At 33.2% G+C, this 25,154-nt stretch overlaps 1 protein-coding gene across 1 annotated transcript in view; it reads left to right on the top strand.

The window, feature by feature from the left end:
- Positions 1–25,154, top strand: part of cntn4 (contactin 4) — a 308,523-nt gene that overhangs the window by 67,376 nt on the left and 215,993 nt on the right. The window contains exon 3 of the mRNA XM_056460400.1: positions 4,415–4,590. Coding sequence (XP_056316375.1) covers positions 4,415–4,590 — 176 coding nt within the window. The remainder of the gene's footprint in view (positions 1–4,414; positions 4,591–25,154) is intronic.

Consider the following 25,154-nt stretch of genomic DNA (forward strand, 5'->3'; position numbering starts at 1 on the left):
CTGGTCTATAAATCACTAAATGGCTTAGGACCTCAATACATTACAGATATGCTCACTGAATACAAACCCAACAGATCACTCAGATCTTTAGGATCAAATAAACTAGAAATTCCAAGAGTTCAGTCAAAGCAGGGTGAATCGGCTTTCAGCTACTACGCCCCCTGCTGCTGGAATCAGCTTCCAGAAATGATCAGATGTGCTCCAACATTAGGCACATTCAAATCAAGACTGAAAACACATCTGTTTAGCTGTGCCTTTACTGAATGAGCACTGTGCTACGTCTGACAGATCGCACTATTCTATTTTCTCTTCTTTTTCATTCTTTTATAACACGTTCGATCTGTTTTTATGCTTATTTATTTATTTATTTTTAACCATTTTTATTATTTTTTTTTTATTTTTCTTGTACTTGTTTCTTTTATTCCTGTTTGTGTAAAGCACTTTAAATTGCCACTGTGTATGAAATGTGCTATATAAATAAACTTGCCTTGCCTTGCCTAGTATTATTATTATTATTATTATTAGTAGTAGTAGTAGTAGTAGTAGTAGTAGTAGTAGTATTATTATTATTAGTAGTAGTAGTAGTAAAAGCGCATTTTCCAAATTTATATATTTTAAACGCATCTTGGCGTTTCCATTAATCGTTTTTTTTTTATACACAAAACCAAAAATGTGCCTAAAAATAGGTGGATGGAAACAGCTATAGATACAAAATTCTTAGTATTTTTTTTTGTGTAATTTTTTTTTTTTGATAGCCAGAATATCTTTGTCCTTGTTGGGATCCAGTCCAGTTTAAATAGTTTAAATAGAAACTTGTCACACGAGCTTGCGATCCTGTCTGCTGCTGTCGCATGCCTATGAATGGAAGTCTATAGGGCAAAAAGTGTAGTGTGACCACACCTTTTACTAGACTCAGCAGCTAAACTCAACAGTACACTGGCCCTCCTGGACCAAGTTTGGACACCCCTGTTAAAGACGATATAAATGCCATGGGTACTACCAACCTTCAGTTTCAAGTCTCTTATAAAAACCCTAACAATTTCAGCACTTGAACTCCTAAAAACAAAACACTAAACGATGAACGGCCTGCATGTTCACAGTAAAGCAAACAGCACATATTTATTTCATTAAATTGTGATTGGATAATTGCTCAAAGCCATATCGCACTTACAATTTGATTTCAATGAATCATTCAACCCCACATAAGTCTTGTATATTACACACTGTACATAACCTCAAAACATTGCCTTCATGCCATCACCACTGTTAATGCTAAAAAGAGAGCTATATTTCAAACTCTAGTTTATGAGTGGGGTTTTTTTGTATTGATTCGCCAGCTTGTTTGTTTTAATAATGCTGTTTGGAGGGTTGGAGAATACACCTGATAAATTAAATGAATTCTATCCTTCACTAATCTCAGTCAATTCTTGTTGTAATCACACCGCGTGCTATAGAATACAGAGGGGCTCGCTGCAAATATTAGGTTTAATTGGTGCTCTACTGTGATAAAGCTCACATTTGATGCTGTATGACTTTGTGCTCAACAAGATGGATGGTCACAAGCCGTGCCATTCTGGGCATTAATCTTGGTGTGGGGGGTGTGGGGGGTGGAGAAAAAAAAAACACAGGCTTCTGAATTTATCAGGACCACAGCTGGTTGCTTTTCATTTAGCAGACACTTTTTATGCAAAGCACTTTACAGTGTACTAATTGCGAGGACAATCCCCTTGGAGTTAGTGTAGTGTACTAAGTGCTTTACCCTGGAGTCTAATAACAGCCGTGCGTATCTGTAACTCAGTGTGGTTCACTGCTTGTCTCTATGTGGGATCACACTTACAACTTTTTGTCACCAGCCCAGATTTGTACTCACTTGTCTGATAACACCCGATAGTCGTGTAAAACATCCTGCTTCTGGACCATTTTTTATTTATTTTATTTATTTATTTATTTTTTGCAGAGACTGACTGTACTGTTTGAGGATTTGTGAGGATTTACAGTAGTTAGTTATTTTAGAGAATAATAAGTGCTTTTTACATTTGATACCTTACATCTTTTACAGATTGTCAGATGGTTTTATCCAGACTGACTTACGAAAAGTAGACTATGTAATTACTATGACAATTTCATAGTATAAATAGTATATAGTATATGTATAGAATATGTATAATATATGTATGTCTATACAGTGCTCAGCATATATAAGTGCACCCCCCACTAATCTATCTTTTAGATTCATATATTTAATAAGGAGCTATACAATAATATATTTGTGCATATACATTAGATTAGTCAGTACTGAAGCCAAATCTGGAGCTTATCAAACAAAATAACTTACAATAATGGTCCAAAAACTAGTACACCCAAATGTGTGTGTGTATATATATATATACTTATATATATATACAGAGGAACAATCAAGAGAAGCAGAACATTTTTTTTTAATTTTGTAGGTTATAATTTATTTTTTGCAATATTTAGCTTGAATTAAAATTTATTATCTTTCCACTTCTAAATATGTTTGGTGATTAAAATATTATTCTAATAAATATATCTGTTTAATGATGACTTTCACCTTGATATTTTAGCGTGGATGTATACCTGACCGGTGAGCCGTCTTACAAAAAAATGCCCTTCTGAGTCAAATCAGCAGGATGCCCTTTTACATCTTTCACTTACTACAAAGACACTATTGACCACGTTTACATGGACATCTGTAATCTAGTTATTTGCCTTAATAGAAACTAATATAATTAAGGTGTTAACGTGAAGTGCTTTCATGTAAGAGTTTAATTTTGGGTGACTAACTGCAGTTCGGCAGTTCCACTTTCACTCATGAACATTTCATTCATGCCCCCATGACAAACTGGGGTATTAGATGCAAATAAGGAGTAAGGACTGGTGAGATTTAATAACGTATGCCCAATGGAAAGAAAAAAACGTTTCGCGATATGTGTGTGTGTGTGCGTGCGTGCGTGCGTGCGTGCGTGCGTGCGTGCGTGCGTGCGTGCGTGCGTGTATGCGGTCCTTAACTGACAACCGCATGTGTGGATCTTGTCCGAAAATATGGCAAAGTCTTACATGACAGTAATAGTTTGATTGCGGTGTTTACTTCAATAAAGCCACTGATATATGCATACTCCACATGTCATAATTCCATTTCAGTTTAGTTCAGTTATGACTTCGGATTAAGGTATTCAAAAATCACTCTTTCGAGGTTATGTAGGCCTACAGTTCAAAATTCATGTTTAACTAAATAAACAGTAAACACAAGTACATCTTATTGAACACAATTTATTTTCATCACCAATTATCATAGGTGTATATATATATATATATTTTTTTTTTGGTGAGAATATTATTTTATATTTTAATCTAAAGAACTATTTAAAATGCATCTAGTATATACTGTATGGATACTTAAGTCACTTAACATGTCAATTTAAAGCTAAACATTATCAACTGTGCAAACTTTTACCATATTATTTGTGTTTTTGTTTTTATTTGACAAAGTTTTTTTATTTAGTTTTTTATTTAGTTTTTTGTTTTTTGTTTGTATTTAACATTTTAAATAAAAAAGAATATTTTGTAAATCTTTTGCTTGTAATGTTCGTATGTGTTGCTGTTAAAAAAAACAACAGTTAGTTTGACCAATATCAAATGTATTGAGATTTTGACTTTGTAGTAGAGACATTTCTCAATTATTAGGAAAGATTTATTATTATTTTCACCATAACATCTGACTATAAGTTTTTTCAGATTTTTCTTGCTAAATAAAATCATTGTTTTTGTTTGTTATTTTGTATTTTGTGCACCTCATAGGTTTCATTCATTCATTCATTCATACATTTTCCTTGATTATCAGGGGTCATCACAACGGAATGACCCGCAAACTTATCAAGCATATGTTTTATGCAGTGGATGTCCTCCGAGCCGCAACCTTGTACTGGAAAACCCCCATACACTTATACACTACGGTCAATTTAGTTCATCCAGTTCATTTACGGGGAAAACAGAGCACCCGGAGGAAACTCACACAAACATGGGGAGAACATGCAAACTCCACACAGAAATGCCAACTGACCCAGGCAGGACACAAACCAGTGACTTTCTTGCTGTGAGACAACAGTGCTAACCACTGAGCCACCCCCTCATGTCCATAAAACATTTTTTCCACAATATTTTTATAACATAAAATGCTGTCACTAAAATGTTTTATTTTTGTAAAGTGTGAAGTGTTTTAAAGTGTAAATTACGTATATGTTTTTGTTTATTTCTGATGCTCTTACTTTTGAGAAAAATGAGAGCTATATCATACAAACAACAAGCCTTGCTGAGACGATTTGATGATGAAAGGTCATGGAAATATATGAGTTCATATTAAAATCCATGAACTGTGAACTGCTTTGTCTTGCAGGTGGAAGCTAAATGGCAGCGTGGTCAACCCTAAACCCGGCTCCCATCACAGCCTCACTGGAGGGAACCTTCGCATCAACCACCTCAACAAAGACATGGACGCCGGGACGTACCAGTGCCTTGCTTCCAACTCCTTCGGGACGATTGTCAGCAGGGAGGCCAGTCTAACCTTTGCCTGTAAGTCACATACTAGTCTCTGATCAAACCAGCAGCTCCAGATCAGGTCCAGGCAAACAGGACACAGCAGACCTGACGGCACGAAGAGTATGCCGGCTCTTGTTCTCCTGGCTGATAACATGATCAAAATGGAAATGTTTTCCCTGAGGAGAGAGGCTGCATGTTTTTTTTTTTTTTCCATTCTTGTTTCTCTCTCGCTCTGTCTGCATCTCATATAAGCACAGGTTGTTTGGGGCCAGATTCAGTCTGATTCAGTCATCATTTATATGGGCTGATAATGAGATATCAATGAGATTCAGTAAAACACATTCAGGCATCTTGTTACGGCTGTTTTGAAAGCTACAGTACGACTGACAGCTAATTGGTTCAACTGCCACCTTTTTCACACGTCAATGTGAAAAAAAGCCTGTACCAGCCAATAGAATAATGAGACTGAGGCTGTGTTCAGAATGGCACACTAATAGCGTAGTTTTACATTAAGAGCCGTATTTGATATGTGCGTTTTAACCTTGATTGATCTAGTGCAGAATGCGAAGACCAAGTTGTGTGAAATACTATACATCACTTATTTTGTTATTTTGTTTTTGCATTTAACATAATAATGACATGCTATGCCTTAGTCCAATAATACTATGCCTTAGTAGACAAAATGCAATGTGTGTGTGTGTGTGTATATATATATATATATATATATATATATATATATATATATATATATATATATATATATATGTGTATGTATATATATACATACACACACACACACATATATATAATTTAAAATGGATAGATAATTTCCACACTCTTGCAGTATCATAATAGAATTGTAGCATTTATTAATATTTTTATTTATTTTTTTCAAATAAATTTATTTTCATTTCTTTTTCCTACAGTTTGTCTGTAGATTTTATTCATATTCATTTTAAATTGAAACTTCACTTCTTTTTATTTTTTCATATAATTTGTCTGCATAATTTATTCATATTAATTTAAAATTAAAATTATTGAATCACATTAAACTAAAAATAAAAAACAAAAATTCCTAATTAAACAGCAAATAACAAACAGCATTTCAATTTTACAAATTTTTTATTTTATTTTATTAGTATTTATTTTTATTATTCATTCATTTATTCATTCATTCGTTCATTCGTTATTTTTTATTTTATTTTATTAATTCATTGTTTATTTTATTTTTTATTTTATTTTATTCATTCATTTTTTGTTTTGTTTTGTTTTGTTTTGTTTTGTTTTGTTTTACAGTGTTATTTGAATCAGTCTACCATACCTCTGATTGGCTGGCATTGACAGCAAATAACAGACATCAATTTTCAATTCACTTATTATTTTCCTTTTTTATTTTATTTTATATTATTTATTCATTCATTATTTTATTTTATATATTTTTAATTTATTCATTCATTATTTTATTTTATTTTATTTTACAGTGTTATTTGAATCAGTCTACCACACCTCTGATTGGCTGGCATTGACAGCAAATAACAGACATCAGTTTTCAATTCACAACTGTTTTATTTTTATTTTAATAATTTTTTTTACAATGTTATTTGAGTCAATCTACCATAACTCTGATTGGCTGGATTTTGCATATGGCATTAAGAGCAAAAAATAGACAGCAATTTTATTTTATTTTATTTCATTTTATTTTATTTTAGTTTAGTTTAGTTTATTTTCATCTGTCTTGTTTGTGTATAACCCTGATTGGCTGAGTCTTTGCATATGTCATTGACAGCAAATAGTAGACAGCCATTTTCAGATTCGCCACATTCCCAGCAAGGCCAGTGCTCGAAACTGATGGCACGGCGGGGCAGGAACAATCCAATTCAGAAGGGAGGAAGTTGACTGTCACCGTAAGACGATTGGCTGACAGATCCATCAATCGCTGGTCTCTGACCTTACGAGGCATCAGTTGTTGTCGTGTGGAGGGGCCGCGAGTCTCTGACTGCTCCACATCCATCTTCTTTATTACTCTCTCCATAGCTTAATTAACTCCGCCGCATGATGGAGTGCTGCAGGTTCAAGAGAATAATTTAAAGGGCAGCTGATGTTATTAGACGGGATATTTTCTAATTTGGTATCTAATGCGGAAGAATTTGTAGGAGACCACGTTCTGCATGAGAATGCATTAAAGGTGAGAAGTCTTGAATTCACCAAATGATTTCATGCTGTAGAGCAGACATTTGAAGATGCTGATTCAGAGATAGAGACTGGATATTAGTTTATAGGTAGAGATTTTGGATTCAGTTTTATTATTTCTCTTCAAAGGTTGACGTTTTTGCCTAGTTTCTACTCCAAATATCTAAAAATATCTAAAAACTATAAACATTTTCTACATAAGCAATGAAGTATTGTAAACTAAATGTAAAAAAATTCTAAACTAAATGTGTTTTTCCTTAAAATAAGCTAAATAATCGATTTGGAAAAAATAGGATAAGCAAAAATCTTATTTCAAAGCGAAACACGACTATATTGCTTACCGCATTGGCAGATTGTTTAGCTTGTTTTAATGAAAAACTCACTTACTGTAATTTTAATAAATTTTAGTTCTGAAAACAAGACTGTATTTTTAAATTTGTCTAGAAAATGTTTCTTGATGTAAGAAGTTTTAGATATTTGGACTAGAAACAAGACAAAAACTCAAAGTAAGAAAAGCATTTTGCTTTTGAAATGTACTTTTTTAAGTTAAAGATAATCTTCAAAAATGAAGATTTGGTCATCATTTACTAATTCTCATGTCGTTTCAAATCTATAAGACTTTCTCTTTTCATCTTTGGAGCACATATGAAGACATTTTTAAATGAGATATAAGATATTTCTATATTCACATCAAAAGTCCGTTCACTCAAAACTTTAAGACTTCTATTATTACTTTTATTACTCCTATTACTATTCTATGCGGAAACGTAAATGTATAACTATTGACTTCTCGATTGGTTGCTTCATAAGACGAATATATTGGATTTACACTGTTATTCACATATAAACACTGTTCAGCAAACAAAGTCATGGAAGCTCAAGCATGCTTGCTTGACATGTGAGAACCAATGAGGTTCGTTCTTGTGCGTCACATGGCCCATTAGAAAACCAATGACACACAACAATCTGATTTGATTAAAAATAAGAAAAGACAGACGTATGGGTAAATGATGATTGAATGTCAATGGTTGGTAACAGACAGAATTTTGTGATCAGCGTTTTCCAAATATTGAATATTGAAAAATATAGAAATGTTTGTTTAGATAGTATCAATATCCATTTTCTTACAGTGAACAACTGTTTAATATTCCAAAGGAAATTTCCTAGAAATAGCCAAACAGCCAAATATAGAGAAACAGTCATTTTTATTTTATATAATTAAAAAAAAAAATTCCATGTTAATATTTGCTAATAAAGCCCCAATGAAGAAAATATGAATTTAATTTAATTTAATTTAATTTAATTTAATTTAATTTAATTTAATTTAATTTAATTTAATTTAATTTAATTTAATTTAATTTAATTTAATTTAATTTAATTTAATTTAATTTAATTTAATTTAATTTAATTTTGTATTTATTGTTTGTGTTTAATTAATTAATTAATTAATTTATTTATTTATTTATTTATTGGTTGTATTTTTGACATTTCAGGATTTTTTTTAAAGAAATGTTTGGTTCTTCATGGAGCTGTCAATGTCAATAAAAAAAAAAAAATTATTTTAAAGAGTTTAGATTAAGTTGAGATTTAATGCCCTATTATCTTTTTTTCAGATATATAAAATTACAAAAAAATTAATTTATCTTCACTGTAAAAGTTATGGTAACTCAAACCAGTTGAGGAAATCGATTGCAACCAATCATTTAAGTTAAAAAACTAATCCTAATGAGTACTGTGAACTTAATCCATTTGAGTAAACAAAGCAATTTGACCACAGTAAAACCCGATAAATAAAAAGATCTTAAACCAACTTAGTACAGTGAAACCTAATGAGTTAAGGCAACTCAACCATTTGAGGAAACTGATTGCAACAAACCATTTGAGTTAAAAAAACGAATCTATATAAGTACTGTGAACTTTCTCCATTTAGGTTGAAGTAATGAGGTATTTAATTAACTCATTACCTTCAACACTGATTTCAAAACTTGAACTACACTCATTTCATTTGATAAAGCTGACTGTTGGGTTTTACAGTGTAATATATTCTGTTCAATAGGAAGATTACTATTGTTAGATAATTGAATATAATTCATGACAAATTTGGCATTTTTAGATCCATTTTTTAATCATGCTTCTGACATCTACAGGGAAATGTACAATATAATATCCTGCATATAGATAACCTGGAATTTATAGTGATTATGTTTCAAATTAAAACCAGAAATTCAAAGCTTTTTCTTATAAACCCAAATTGCTTCTCTTTATTAGCTATTTCATAAGTCCTGTTTAATTTTCAAAAGCATTAACATAGCAAAGTAAAGCTTTTCTTTTAGTTTTTTTCATAATTTTATGCAATTTGCACAAAAATAATAAAAATTTGAACCTCATGCAGACTTTTAGCAGCTTTCCGTCAGGACTACATTTAGAAATAATAGGTGACTCGTCAACTACTTTTGCATCTCTAAACAGCTCTGCCTCTCAAAATAAATGACTATTGGAGATCACTTAATGTGTGGAAATACATTTATGGCTACTTTGGTGTTCGCTTTGTGCGCTGCCTTTGTGTGCTTTTCAAATGATCAAAAGTACAGGTTATAAAAGAGACTTTCATTGAATGTGATAATTTTTTTTTTGTTCATTCTTTCTGAATAGGACTGGATGAATTAAGCAGATATTGAAAGGGTTGTCAGCAGATGCATAGGAAATGAGAAAAAATTGTCAGTGTCGATGCACCAATCCCTAAAGCGGTAATTGCATTCTGGGAATTGCAGAATGTTTTTTAATTAAAATGCCACTGATAGAGAAGGCTGTGTGCGGCGTCTTAATCGTATTTCGCATATGTACCATCTTCTCATTTTCATATTTGGGTCTTGGAAAAAAAAAGACGTAGCAATAACAAATCAAGTTCTTTTTGGACTTTGTGAGAAATTAAATAGTGTCTGCGGAGTTAACGGCATGCTGAACATTGTGCTGACAGGTTGAACAGGGTATTTTGCAGTTCAGCTCATGTTATTTGATGGGTCAGTGATTACTGAAAATATTGTCAACTATATATAGTGAAGGCAGACACTAGTTGTCAAATTATCTGTATTTCAGTCACAACGGGTCTTTTGTTGTTGTGTAAATGTAATAGTTTTGACTGTTTAGTAAGGAGGGGGGGTATTTCTATGTTTACAGTAATATCATAATTGATTTTTATGATGTGTGAACTGACGTTGTGGAGCATACCACTCACTTTGCAAAAAATTAAATGCATATTAAGGATTCAAAAGCATTTACTTGGTGATGAAGCCTAGTACAATGAGGTTAGACTGTCCATATAAGGCATTTTTTTGTTTATATGTATAAGATGTGATAAGTGAAGCAATATTGCACAAGCAAGAATCATAATTCCCTAGTTTAATAAAGACAATTTTAAGTGGGGAAAAAAAAAAAAAAAAATATATATATATATATATATATATATATATATAGATCAGAATCAGAATCAGAAAGAGCTTTATTGCCAGGTATGTTCACACATACTAGGAATTTGTTTTCGTGACAGAGCTTCTACAGTGCAACAGCATTACAGAGACAGGACAAAAAACAGATAATAAATATAGTTTAAAGAATAGAAGTAAGTAGTGAGTGCAAATATACAGATTGACAAGTGTATGTACATGTTTATTACTATATACAACGTTATATGTGCAGCTGTTATGTGCAAATTGGCATGTAAAGTGTGTTGTTAAATAAGTGTATATGTGTATAAAAGTGTATAGCAAGTAGTGATGTTGGTTTCGCAAAGATATATAGATATATAATTTCTGAGCTATATTTATTGCACTATTATTTATTTAATTAAAATAATATAATTGTAAATTCTATTTAATTTTTTTTATTAAATATGTGAGTTTACATTTATTTACTGTAACAAAAGTTTTTACTAAAATATTAATAGTAAATAAAAAATATACACTCACTGGCCACTTTATTAGGTACACCTTACTAGTATCGGGTTGAACCTGCTTTTGCCTTTAGAACTGCCTTAATCCTTCTTGGCATAGATTCAACAAGGTACTGGAAATATTCCTCAGAGATTTTGGGTCCTATTGACATGAAAGCATCACGCAGTTGCTGCAGATTTGTCGGGTGCACATCAATGATGTTGCGGCCTCAATTGTAGCCTCAGTTTCCTGTTCTTAGCTGACAGGAGTAGCCCCTGGTGTGGTCTTCTACTGCTGTTGTCCATCCACCTTAATTGGATGTGTTGTGCATTCAGAGATGCTCTTCTGCATACCTCAGTTGTAACGAGTGGTTATTTGTGTTACTGGTGCCTTTCTATCAGCTGGTACCAGTCTGGCCATTCTCCTCTGACCTCTGGCATCAACAAGGTATTTGCGCCCACATAACTGCCGCTCACTGACTTCAAATATACTTTTTTCCTGTGCAAATAATGCTTTAATATTTATTCATTTAGTCAAAACTTGAAGCATTGCATCTGCACTTTCCAAAATAATCCAACCCTGACAAAATATTCAGAGTAGTGAAGAATATGACAGCTAATAAAGAGAAGGAGCTCCAGCTGTTAATCAAGCATTTGAGGGATTTCGGAGTTGTCTGTCCCAGTTGACAGAGGAGGGAAACAGCTGGAGCTCCTCTTTTTTGAATGTTATATCTCCATCCCGTGGATCAGCAATCTTTATGAAGACATGAAGGATCGCCACCACCATCGTAAGATATGCTGGCATTTACAAATGGCCCACGGCGGTGCCACTTGATAGTCAGGTTCATTTAGATTACTGTACATCCCACTGCGTGCTGTTTTGCAGAGCTGGAGGTTTTTCTTGATTCCAAACTGTTATGAAATGCAGAATGGGAGAGAAGTGCTCATGGGACATTATTTCACGCCTGCAGTCTGTCTGTCTTCTCTGTCCAAATGCACAGCTGAATGACAGAATACAAATTATTGGGGATTTGAATTGATTCCCGTTCAAGTTTTTATACTCCCCTATTGGAAAATATAGCTGGAGTTTTACACTGCAATTGCAGGATCTGAGATTCTTGGAACTAAATTGCTTCTCATTTGGGGACTAATGTATATTTTGTTTGTTTGTTTTTTAGTTTATCAAAGTAAATTCTGGAGGCAACGCAGTGGGGCAGTAGGTAGTGCTGTCGCCTCACAGCATGAAGGTCTCTGGTTTCGAGCCTCTGCTGTGTCAGTTGGCATTTCTCTGTTTGCATGTTCTCCCTGCGTTCGCGTGGGTTTCCTCCGGGTGCTCCGGTTTCCCCCAAAGACGAGCGGAACAGTTGAATTGGGTAGGCTAAATTGTCCGTAGTGTGTGAGTGTGTATGGATGTTTTCCAGAGATAGGTTGCAGCTGAAAGGGCATCTTCTGCATAAAACATGTGCTGGATAAGTTGGCGGTTCATTCTGCTGTGGCGTCCCTGGATTAATAAAGGGACTAAGCCGAAAAGAAAATGAATGAATGAATGAATGAATGAAAGACATTCTGGAGTTTTATTTTTACATTTTTCCCAATATTTGTTCTGTCCAATGAGCTTGTAAATACACAAGGGTAAATGATGAGAGAATGTCAATGGTTGTTTACAGACCAATTTTGAATTTTGAAAACTAATTTTGTGATTGGTTTTGTCAAAACATTAGTATTCCAGTACATGCTGAAATAAATCAATAAGACCATTTTTTTTCGTACAGTGAAGACTTTTAATAATCCATAGAATCTTTCTTGGAAATAGCTAAGCAGCCGAATATATATATATATATATATATATATAATTTTTTTTTTTTTTTCATGTCAATATTTGAAATCTCTAATGAAGAAATAAATATTTAAAAAAAATTATTTTATTTTAACTTATAAAAGTTTTAAAAAATAAAAAAGTTTTAAAAAAAAAGTTAAAAAAAAAATTATTTTATTATTATTTACTTTTTTATTTTAGCAGTGTATTGGTTATAATTAATTTATAAATGGTTTATAAATATTTTATTTTATTTTATTTTAGTAGTGTATTGGTTATAATTATTTTATAAATGGTCATAAAGTTTAAAAAGATTTTATAATTTTTTTTTATTTTGTTTTATCTTATTTTAGCAGTGTATTTGTTATAGCTATTTTATAAACGGTTATAAAGTTTCTAAATATTTTATTTGATTTTAGCAGTGTGTTTGGTTATAATTCTTTATAAATAGATTATAAAGTTTTTAAAGATTTTATATTTTATTTTAGCAGTGTATTTGGTTATAATTAATTTATAAATGATTTATAAAGTTTTAAAAAGATGTTTTTTTTATTTTAGCAGGGTATTGGTTAAATTAATTTATAAATGGAATAAAAGTTTATAAAGATTTTATTTTATTTTGTTTCATTATTTATTTTAGCAGTGTGTTTGGTTATAATTAATTTATAAATGGTTTATAAAGTGATTTTATTTCAAAACTTATTTTATTGAATTTTTTTACATTTGCTTATCTTATTCAATTTTATTTTGAACAGTGCTTCTCAACTGGTACTTAGTTGCTAGAAATGTGTATGTTGTCCTTTTATTTACATATCTGCTACCACCAAACACACTGCTATATATATATATATATATATTTAATTTTATTTTACTTAAATAAAATTTTATTTTATTTTAGCAGTGTGTTTGATTATAATTAATTTATAAATTGTTTATAAAGTAATATTATTTCAAGATGTATTTTGTTCTAGATCTTTTTTTTTTTTTACATTTGCTTGTCTTTTCTTTTTTTCTTTGTTATTTGCGTTTCTGCTGTATATGTTTTATTTTTTATTTTTTTTAATTATGTTTCATCTTTGTTATTATCCTAATTTATCCTTTAGGTTTAATTAAATTAAATTTATTTATTTAGTTTTTTTTTTATTTTACTTAAATTTATTATATTTTACCTAAATTAATTATAGATTTATTTTATTTTATTTTATTTTATTTTACGTTAGCTGTGCTTTTGGTATAATTTATTTATAAATGGTTTATTAAGCAATATAATTTTTAGATTTATTTTCTTTCTAGATTTTTACAATTATTGTTATTTTTTTATCATTTGCTTCCTATCTTTTTCTTTTTTATTTAAAGCAGTGCAACTCTTAGGTTGTAAGGAATGTTCTGCAATTATTTGCATTGCTGCTGCATATGATTTTTCAGAATTTCCAGTTTTCTGTGTTTACCATATTTTGCATGTAGTTAGCCAACTGTCCGCATCAGATTAATCATGTACATTAATCAATTGCAAATGTTCTGGCCGCTGCTTGATGTGTGAAATGTTCTGTTTGTCCTAAAGCTGAAGCGGTGGCGAAGCAATGATTGAGCTCATGCATGTGTCTGTGATAAACACCTGTTTACAACATTTCTGTTTTATAACACTGCGTATGCTGAAAACCATCTGGATCCCCCTCAGCCTAAACTGTTTTCAGGGATTCTCTTTAAAGTCATCCCTTCATCCTAGTGCTTGGTGCAGGATGCTTTTATGCTGTGTTTCTTCAGGGCAAATGAAGCAGTGAATGGTTTTAGCTGTGGATATTAAGGACAGACACTGCAGGCATAAACTGTTTTATTATGCACCTGTAAATTTTAGGCTTTTGGACTTTTTTAATTTTCATTAGGAGTTTTTCTTTCAGTCTGACACTCAGAAAAGATTGTTTGCTATACTTGTTCAAACTACTTATTTAAAATGAGCTGAATCAACACAATTCTTGAGGTGTTTTGCGGGACAACTTAATTGTTTTATGTTCAATTAACTTAAATCTTTAAAAACAATTAAGTCCAATCCTTCATGTTAACTTAAAAATTAGGTTAGCATGAAGGAATTGTGTGGAACCCAGCATTTTTTTTTACAATGAATATAAAGAAAATATTCAAAGTATCAATTATCAATTGGTGTCTTTAGAAGTCAATTATAATACTTATTTTTAAGGATTATTGTTGCGCATGTTTAGAGAGACAAAAATCTCCACCAGAAATATATGCATACATCAAAAGTCATGGATTATTTAGATTAGTTTTGCATTGACCTATTTTTAATTTTATCAGACATGTACTTTTAGCTGGAGAGACTTTAAAGGAATTCTTTTTAAATGTGAACGCTTTAAAAATGTTACAAGTTTTTATCGAAGTAAATCAAAGATTAGATTTTTATCTTATTTTATTTATTAAGGTTTTTTAATTAGTATGGAAAAGTGTTGTTTATAAAATGTTTGCAAATTGTATCTATATTTGCCATGGAATAGCCAGAGAAGGTGATTCGGCAGTAAACTCAAAACTCATATTCAGAAGAATTGGGTATCAATTCACATGTTCTGACTCTGTTTTACATTGTCTATAAATCTGTATACAACATTCATCTTTTGGGTCAAAAATGCCCTGCTTCCATGCTCTATATTGCATGAAGAAGCAACCTTATCTTCATCACAAACTCTGTGAATGTCTAGGTTTTCCATCATCAGTGTGGAGTTTTCATCAGTGATTAATCAGAGGACAACTCGTTTTTGAGTAAAGTCAAATAAGTGCAGCGGACTATTTGGGGTGGGGTGGGGGGGGGGGGGGGGGGGGGGTTGTGGCGGTGTAATACCTTCATGAAAAAAATGAAAACGGAATTTTTTTTTCTAATGTGTAATTTTAGAAAAACTTCAACATAAAAAACAAAACATTGTTTAAGCTTTTTTTTGTTCCTGCTGTTAAAATGGTGCCCGTGTAATTTAACCGTAAGTCAACATGATTGTTTATATAAATGCAGTGAGCACAGTGAGTATTTTAATTCAGGTGCAGTGGTTTATTAAAATAGATCCCACCTCCCCATTGCATATAATAAGTGGTCATAATATGGTAGGTTGGTAAGAGGTGAAACCAGTGGGCTCCTCAAAATCCATGTAGTACAACATCTCACCCTTAGGGTGCATTCACATCTGTGGATCGATTCTTTTGTTCCAAAATGGATTAAATTTGTTACATTGTTACACTTTGTTCTTGGTGTGGTTTGCTTTCACACGGCAAAGTTTCTAAACGGACCAATAGAGCTAAAACACGTCACATGCGAGTAAACTCCTCACATTGGTCAAAGTTTCAGGGTTTCAGAGAGTCCCGCTCGGCTGCGTCCTTATTTTAATTTATGATGATGAGCAATAAGACATTATAAGCAAAAATCTGCACTTTAATTTTGAATAGTGACACCCACAGACATCATCACCAAATGATAATATCAGAGGTAAGACTTTCTCATACACTGTAAAAAATAAATCTGTAAAATTTACGGTAAAAAAAACGGCAGCTGTGGTTTCCAGTACTTTACCGTTAAAAATACAGTACAAACCGTAAAAGTAATTTCTAATTTTTACGGTAAACTACTATAATTCATTAATTTATAGAGGTAATATGTCTGTATTTTGAATTACCAACATCTACACATCTTTTGTTACAGTTAGACACGTTAGCACAGCCATATGCAGGTGGTGATGAGTAAGTTACATAATGAACCAATGCTCATCACAAACAACTTTTCCCACAAGCAGAAAAGTGTATCAGTCTATAGAAGGTGCTCAGTGTCATACACACAGCTACTAAACACCAGTATGGTAACACGCATAAAATTAAAGTCATGACATAAACATTGTTTATCTACATTAGATTTACCATAAACCTCTAATGTAAAAAGATCTAACTAAAAAGATCCATAGTAATGTCAACAAAAAGCATAAAAAGTGATGTGCCATGCAGGGAACTCTGGGAAAGTCAATTCACCATATATATTAAGGAAACATACAGTTAACTATATTACGGATTTGTACTGTAGCATTTTTACAGTTTTTACTGTTGAAATCAAGGCCATTTTTACAGTGTACATAGCAGTTATGCATTATAGGCTTTACCTTATAGAGAGAAATAACAGATAAACCAAGACTGCAGTTCAGTCAGTTTTCCTAACACATAAACGGCTCTCGTTAATATTTCAGTATGCTTTCACTTTCGTATTTGAAATGAAATGCACATTTACAGGTAGGAATGACATCCCACCACCGTAATTACATATCCATAATACTCTGTGATATAGCCTGGTTCGGATCGTATTGCTTTCTCTCTACAATCGATCCGCTCCAGAGTTGGTTTCAATCAAGCCGAGACCACTTCATTCAGGCAATCTCGGACCGATTGTTTTGGATTGGTGGATTCAATTATGCCAAACGAACTGTGCTAACTGGGGAAACACGCCAGGTTCCTAAACAAAAGTCTAGGTGTAAAAGCACACTTAGAAAATTCCTGCTTGCAGAATATTAAAGAATATATAAATAGAGAACCCTGTACATGCAAAAACCATTGACTTTGTGACAAAAACTGTATGATTTCATTCAATGTTTAGATTTTTTTTTGTGCTTTAAATTTTTTAAACAGAACATTTTAGAAAAATAAAATTGTTAATAAATGATCTATGAAAGGATGGTGATAAATATTAGTATTATATTGTTTTATCCTGTTCACCTGCAGTGTCTTGCCTTAGAAGCATTTGTTTAAGTACACCCTCCTCTTCCTTTTTGTATTTCATGTGCTTTTTGTCTCAGCTGTGTGCTGTCCTGAAAGAAACAGCCCACTGAGGACCTTCAACAACAATAGTCCCTTTGCTCTTTTCACTACTTGTTTATAGAGCAGGAGCACCACTTGTTACCTTCCAAAAAAAGAAGACAGACAAAAAACTGCATTGACATCTAGATTCGGTTTGTCAGCCGCCCAATAAAGCTGAACCGGCTGCGATCAAAACAGAATCGCACTGCGGACGACCATATGTCCCCTCTCAAAACCACCTCGGCTTTTATCTCTCTCCAAAATATACCCAAAAAGACAATCTCTTCTTTTTTCAGTGCCTCAAATTAATTCAGTACCTCAGATGTTGAATGTGTTTGTCCACTTTGTTCTTGTAGGCTCTCAGTTTTATGGCTTCTGTTAGTCTTTTATCTAACATCTTGTGTTTCATTGACATGAAAGTGGCAGCCCGGCCCTTTGTTGCCTTCCCATCATATTGAGGTACAATCCAATAGGGTTATAATCATAAGTGCTCAAGTGCCTGCTTTTTGGTTTGCGGCTCGCTGGCCGCAGTCCAGCAACTACAGACACGGTTTGCCTTGAAGTTCGGGGAATTTGGAAACTTAATTGCAATTCTGCTTCTTTTTGTGAACACATGTGCGTGTGTACCTTGTGTTCCTCATCTTGTGGGGACGAAATGTGCCAGCAGTACAGTACCAATGTATTTTGAGCTTGTGTGGATATTTATTTTTTCATAGATCACACAATGAAGTGTTTTGACAATGTAAAAATGCTAATTGTTTCCTGTGAGGGTTGGGTTCAGGGGTAGAGTTATAGTAGGGCGATAGAATACTCAGGCAAAATCTTTGATAAGTCTCCATAAAGATTAAAGATAGCTGTACGTGTGTTTATGTGCACAGAAAAACTAACACAGTAAATTGCCTTTCAAGGCATGGCAATATGTTGCCAACAGAGTTGGCTGTAACACGTTCCACAGTAATGCGTTACTGTAATCTAATTACATTTTTGAGGAACGCAGTAATTTAATGAATTACATTTTACATTTGTGTAATCTGATTACAGTTACTAAAGTCAATGTAATTGCGTTGCTTATGTTACAAATATTTGATGATAATAATTGTGGAACCAACATCACTACTTGCCATACACTTCTATACACATATACACTTATTTAACAACACACTTTATATGCCAATTTGCACATCACAGCTACACATATAACGTTGTATATAGTAATATACCTGAACATACACTTGTCAATTTGTATATTTGCATTCACTACTTACTTGTATTTTTTTAAATATATTTATTATCTGTTTTTTGTCCTGTCTCTGTAATCCTTTTGCACTGTAGAAGCTCTGTCACGAAAACAAATTCCTCGTATGTGTGAACATACCTGGCAATAAAGCCCTTTCTGATTCTGATTCTGATATAACATTTAGAAAAAAAAATGCTTCTTTTAAATCACATTTTCTACTGCAACATCAGTTATTAAGCATGCGCTTTTAAATTGCTGGAGAGCGCGAGCTGAAATAGCTGCTGTCGAGAGCGGCTGCATCTTCAAGTGGAAATACAGACAATACTTTGATTTCATTGAGCGTAAAAACAAAAATATTGTAGTGAAATGCAGTCTATGTGCAGTCTCTAAAGAACTTTCGACTGCTTTTAACTCGACCAGCAACAAGAATTTCAAGCATTTGAACAGAAGCCTTCAAAGACCCTACTCGTCACCAAGGAGGACACCGGCACCTAAAAACACAGCGGCCCAACTCAGCCTAAACAGGTTAAATTGGATTTTTGTGCCGGATCGGGAATGAAGGTATCTTCAGAAAGAGTAAGAGCTGCAGTATATTTTGTATTTTTATGGGTATATTTTATATGTTTTAAAAGTAACTTCAAAGTAAAGTAATTAGTAATCTGATTACTTTTTAAATTATGTAATGAGTAATGTGGGTAGCATGGTGGTGCCGTGGGTAGCACAATCGCTTCTTAGCAAGAAGGTTGCTTGATCAAGCCCCGGCTGGGTCAGTTGGCGTTTCTGTGTGGAGTTTGTATGTTCTCCCCGTGTTTGCGTGGGTTTCCTTCAGTTGCTCCGGTTTCCTCCAAAGACATGCGCTATAGGGGAGTTGGGTAAGCGAAATTGTCCGTAGTGTATGTTTGTGGATGAGTGTGTATGGATGATTCCCAGTGATAGGTTGAAGCTGGAACGGCATCCACTGCATAAAACATATGCTGGATAAGTTGGCGGTGCATTCTGCTGTGGCGACCCCAGATTAATAAAGGGACTAAGCCAAACAGAAAATGAATGAATTAGTAATGTAATCAGATTATAATTTTCAAGTAGTAATCAGTAATTTATAATCAATTAATTTTTAAAAGTAACTTACCCAACACTGGTTGCCAGGTTATAAACAAATTAAAACTAAGATTGCTCTTTGCAGTGCAGTATTTGACAAAATTATTTTATTAACGACACTCTACATTGGTAAAATAAATTAGTTATTTCAACCGAAAATGGTTAAAATATGGACTAGCTGTTGGGTTCCATTTAGTCCTGAAATTAACTCAGCAGTTGTTTATGTCCATATTTTACCCAAAATTAGATATACACTCAGATATACAGATATACACATGTTCTTATTTATACATACACTCTCAGAAATAAAGGTACAGGAGCTGTCACTGGGGTGGTACATTTTCAAAAGAAACATATTTGTACCCAAAGAGTACACAGTGGTACCTTAAAAGTGCATATTAGTGCCCAAATGCACCTAAAAAGTACCTTTGAGGTACCATTATGGACTCTTCAGGTACAAATATGTACCTTTTGAAAAGGTTGCCCCAGTGACAGCTTCTGTACCTTTATTTCTGAGAGTGTATGTATAAAAGCTCATAATAACATGTAACAATTTTTTAAGCATATTTGTGAGTTGATTAATCCCTATTAGCTCTGTGGTGAAGCACACGTCAGTTTTCTTGAAATCACACAGAAGAATAAAAGCTGATCACTGATTTACTATAGTTACAACTAATGCATGAGGCAAGCGCATGTATTTAGAACTTTGGTCAAACCTGATTAGATATACTTGTGCATTAAATATGGGATAATGTACATTTACGCAGAATAAATCCCAACAGGCTAATTAGCAGGCCGATGCAAAGCCCAACTAACTTATACATTAAACACAAAACATGCAGACAGAAAAATGGATGAATGCAGCCTATAACTTTCTTATTATTCAGTCAAAACATGGTGCCAAACAGTCAAGAACAGCAGCGTTACAGATAATAAATGTTTATGAATGTCAAACAGCCAAGAACAGCAGTGTGAATGATAATAAATGTTTATGAATATACTCACTAATGGTCAAGATGATTTGTGGTACACTGTTTTAGTTTTAGCAGTTATTATCTGTGAATAGCATACCTTGGAATGCCATGATTGACCAATCAAGTATTTCAGAGAGTCATGTAATAATTAAGGAATAACTGGCAATGGGCTGTAATGCATCATCACTTCAGTTGTGCATTATTTTCCAATAATTCAATGGAGTCGATTCTTTCATTTACACTATAGTTACCGCACCTAAAGACGCTGCTCAGTTGTTGTATTTCAAGACATTTGTAAGGTTTTGTCCTGTGTGAAGAAAGAGTTCTTTACCTATCTCATCCAAAGCCTTCTGTTTTTCTGTTTTACTTTGATTCATTGCTGTAAAATAACTGAAATCATTCAGCGTCGTGATATAAAACTGTAAAATCCGACCTAGAATTACTTTATATAGCACATATTGGAATGTTTATCATGTTTATAATGTTTATAGATGATTTTATTCCACACCTTCCAGCCAATCAGAATCCAGACTTTCAAGAAACCATGCATAGATATAAATGGAAAGAGAACTGAGATTAAGGAACCAAAATAGCTTACAAAAGGCTGATCTCAGTCGTGCAGAAGGAGAATTCATCTGTTTTTTTTGTTTTAATCTATTATCTTTTATATATTTTCTTTCCCTTTTGTGTGTCCACCTGCTAGTGGCTCCACAATGATGAGCAAAAATAGACTCGTATTGACTGAATTGACTGTAAAACCTGCTCCTTCCATCGGTTTTCCACGAGCAGACACTGAATCAGAATTCGTGTCATTTCCTCATCAAAACAAAAGACCATAACACTGTGTCGCATTAATATGAACAAATGATGAATAATTTGCATGCCTCATTCCCGGCTATGCCCTGACATTCATAAGGGTAATTAGCTTGCAAGTATTACAAGTATTAACAGTCTGTCAATAAGCGTCATACAATTCATGACACATCTGTGACTTGAATTCATTTCGGTGGCCTTTGGAAGCAGAGCGTTCGGTGGTCTTTAGGGGAAAAGGCCCAGCTGTCCTGACACAGATATGTATGTTTATTGTCATTTTTAATGTCTCATTAAATACACTTTTAAGACTCACTAAGTCTGATTACTAAAAATCTGTGTCAGTTTCAACAGTGTAATTTCTATCCCATTTACCAAAACTCGTTAAAATAAAAGAAATAAATAACTAGCATAGTTTGAACAACTCACTGATGCTGATTCTCTGTCCCAGTGAAAAAAGCAGTTACATAAACTACTCCTTCTTTACAAACTGCTCAATGCAGAGGGGTATGAGCCTTTACTGCAGTTGCATATTAATCTGCGAAAAAAATGCACAAGGGTTGCTTTTCCTAATAGAAGAGCAGTGTTCTAAATTGTTGCAGGCTCCGAGGGGCGAAATGAAAAATATAATTTTTAAGAAATAATTATCCAAAAACTCTTAATACTTATGTCCTTGTCCATATTTTAAATCCTTTAATCCTACCCCGGACGAAAGCTTAGCAAGTACAGTACCATTACTGAAAATGAATAAGTTGCAAATTAGAAGTTAATGGAAGTGAAAATGTGTTTATAATAGTTAATTAATAATGGAACATATTTATACAACATATGTATAATCAGCACACAAATGATATATAATGTCATGGGCAAAATTATTGGCAACTTTTGTAAATAAATCTGCTTTATTTTGCCTATTTTGTATTTAAAATTAATGATATAATAAACTTTTCATTGGAATAAATAATTGAAAATAAGGATAAAATCTCATAATGAAAAACATGATACACTCAAAAAAAGGTGTTAAATAGCACCAAAACTGGTTCTTTGGCTCGGAATCATAGGGAAAACTTTTTTAGTGCTATATAGCACCAATCTTTTAAGGTGCTATATAGAACATTTGTCAAATAGTGCTATATAGAACCTTTGTCAAATGGTGCTATATATAACCATAAAAGGGTTATATAGAACCATAAATGGTGCTAAATGGAACCACCAAATAGAGCCAAACGTGGTGCTAAATAGCACCAAAACTGGTTCTTTTGACCTTTTTTGGGGCTAAATAGCACCAATCTTTTAAGGTGCTATAATGAACCACAAGAAGTGCTATATAGAACCAAGTTTAATAGGCACATTAAAAAGAGCCATATGGTGTAAATCCAAGTTAGATGTATACAACGAATCCAGAAAATTTTTATATTTTACATTTATTCAGATATACAAAAATATTTTTACAGTCATATTTAAAATTTCACCTTTCCAAACTCCATAAATAAATAGCAAATCTAATAATTTCACATTTACAATGTTTGATTACATTCAAATTAAATTGAAATGATTTCACTTTTTAATAAAGATTCATAACCTTGTTTACAAATACAGGACTTTCACATCTCTGAAATGAGAAATAACGAACCGTAACGCAGGTAAAAATACATGAACAATTAAAACATCTATTTAATAGCACTACAGTTTCAACAAGTTCACTGTTCATTTTTGTACAATACTTGTATTGGAGTTTTTGTGTCATGGCGACATCCATTTTTATACATATTTCTGAATAAATGCCATTGTGTGCTTAAACGGCACAATAAACATATATACGGCATATATAACACAATAAACGGCACTGAAAAGACAAAAATTTGCAAACAGGCATTCCACATCCTGTAGCATGTCCAAGTCAGTCTACCTCTTTTTTTTGTATCCTGTGCAGTGTTGTGATTTATTTGATATTATTTATTTTTAAATGATATTATTTATTTAAATACTTTTTTGCACAGGTTTTTGTAACCTCTTAAGGGGTTAACCAGGGTGTATTTTAAGGCTTGATTGTGTTTATGGGGTGCAAAACAATGTGTACTCATTCTTCATTTGTAAAAAAAATCACATATTTTTTCATATATCTTACTTTAATTTTATACTGCTACTCAGCTAACATGAAAACGACTATCACATTTTGAAGTTCCTCCAAAAGCCTGCCCTCAAGAGGCTCTGATTGGTCAGCTAACATAATGTGCTGTGATTCGCGGATCAACTCCACGTCACCAGTAAGCATCACGCCTCTAACAAATAAAAATACTTACAGGTTATGGCTCTCAGTCCACAGCTTCATCCATGGTTGGAGCTGCTCCTTCTTTGAGGAGTTTTTAGCCGAATCCAGCTCTGAACTGGGAGAGATTCTGGAAGCTGTCCTTTGTCAAATGCTAGCTATATATATTTTTGTAATTCTCTGGAACATAATTAAAATTAAACTGTAAGCACTTCTCTCTTTGTTTCATGTTGTTTGGAAGCCCAAATACAGAAATAGAACAAGCTCTGTGGAAATAGCAGTGTTTGGACTGCATTTTAGCTTTCTCTGCTATAAGGTTACAGCTCCTCAAGGTGTATGTACCTGAAGGGTTTATGACTTCATTTACCCGGATGTGTTTTTTTTTTTGAAGTCCCCAAACCTCCTTTACTCTAGGCTTTGCTAAGCTAACTCTGTAAATGCCCATGTCTCCCTTTGCATGCAACTTTGAGCATTTTACATTCAGAGATATTGTTCACACAGCTACAATACACATCAACTAAAGTTTAAAATATGATATCACAGTGGACGACCCCTTTAAGAGACTACTGTACATTGAACTAATTACTAAAATAAGTATTCCTTTTAGCAGTGTAATTTCTAAGCCCTTTTACCAATCCTCAGCTGAAAAAAAGTCAAACAACCAGCATGGATTCTCCATCCCAATGAAAAAAAAAGCAATTACATAAATTACTCCTTCATTACAAACCCGCTCATTGCAGAGGTGTGTGAGCCTTTACCGCAAAGTCACATATTAATTTGTAGGGAGAAAAAAACTGCACAAGAAATGCTTTCCCTAATAGAAGAGCAGTGTCTCAAATTGCCGCTGACTCCCAGGGTCAAAAAGAAATTTATGTTTTAAGAAATAATTAGCCAAATCCTCCTAATAGACTTGTCCTCTAGCCAACATGACACATCCTAGCTGACCTTTAGTCTTCTTCATAAACCATTGAGCGCCATAATTTCACTTTTAAATCCAGCCCTGAAGCAGAACCAATCGGCGGTCTGCGTTAAGGGGGGAAAAGCGAGGAAGATTTAGCATTGATTTAGCCCATAAAGAGCTGCTTCATCTTTGCATCAGTGCTCCAGGTGACACCAGAGAACCGGGATCATTCCAGATGAGGTTAATGTGGGTTAATTCTTCTGATTTGTGCAATATGTGCCATTAAATGTCAGCGTGAGAGTTAGTGCTGTTGAATAGAGCCTTGTTTTGGATATTGGCGGTAATTATTTTCTCAGATGAGGCCAGTTTTTGAGGTGTTCTTCAATACTAGTCGCTCAAGTTAAAGGGTCTCTGAACTTTGATGTAGTTTTTAGCTGAGCGACTGCTGAATCCCTTTGAGCGAGATGACAGCGGGGGCTCGCAAAGCTGACTTCATGCTTTCCGATTCAAAAGCATGCTGGTCTCGCAGAAATTTTACATCAGC

This window comes from Danio aesculapii, chromosome 6 (assembly GCF_903798145.1).
Source record: "Danio aesculapii chromosome 6, fDanAes4.1, whole genome shotgun sequence".
Classification (NCBI taxonomy): domain Eukaryota; kingdom Metazoa; phylum Chordata; class Actinopteri; order Cypriniformes; family Danionidae; genus Danio; species Danio aesculapii.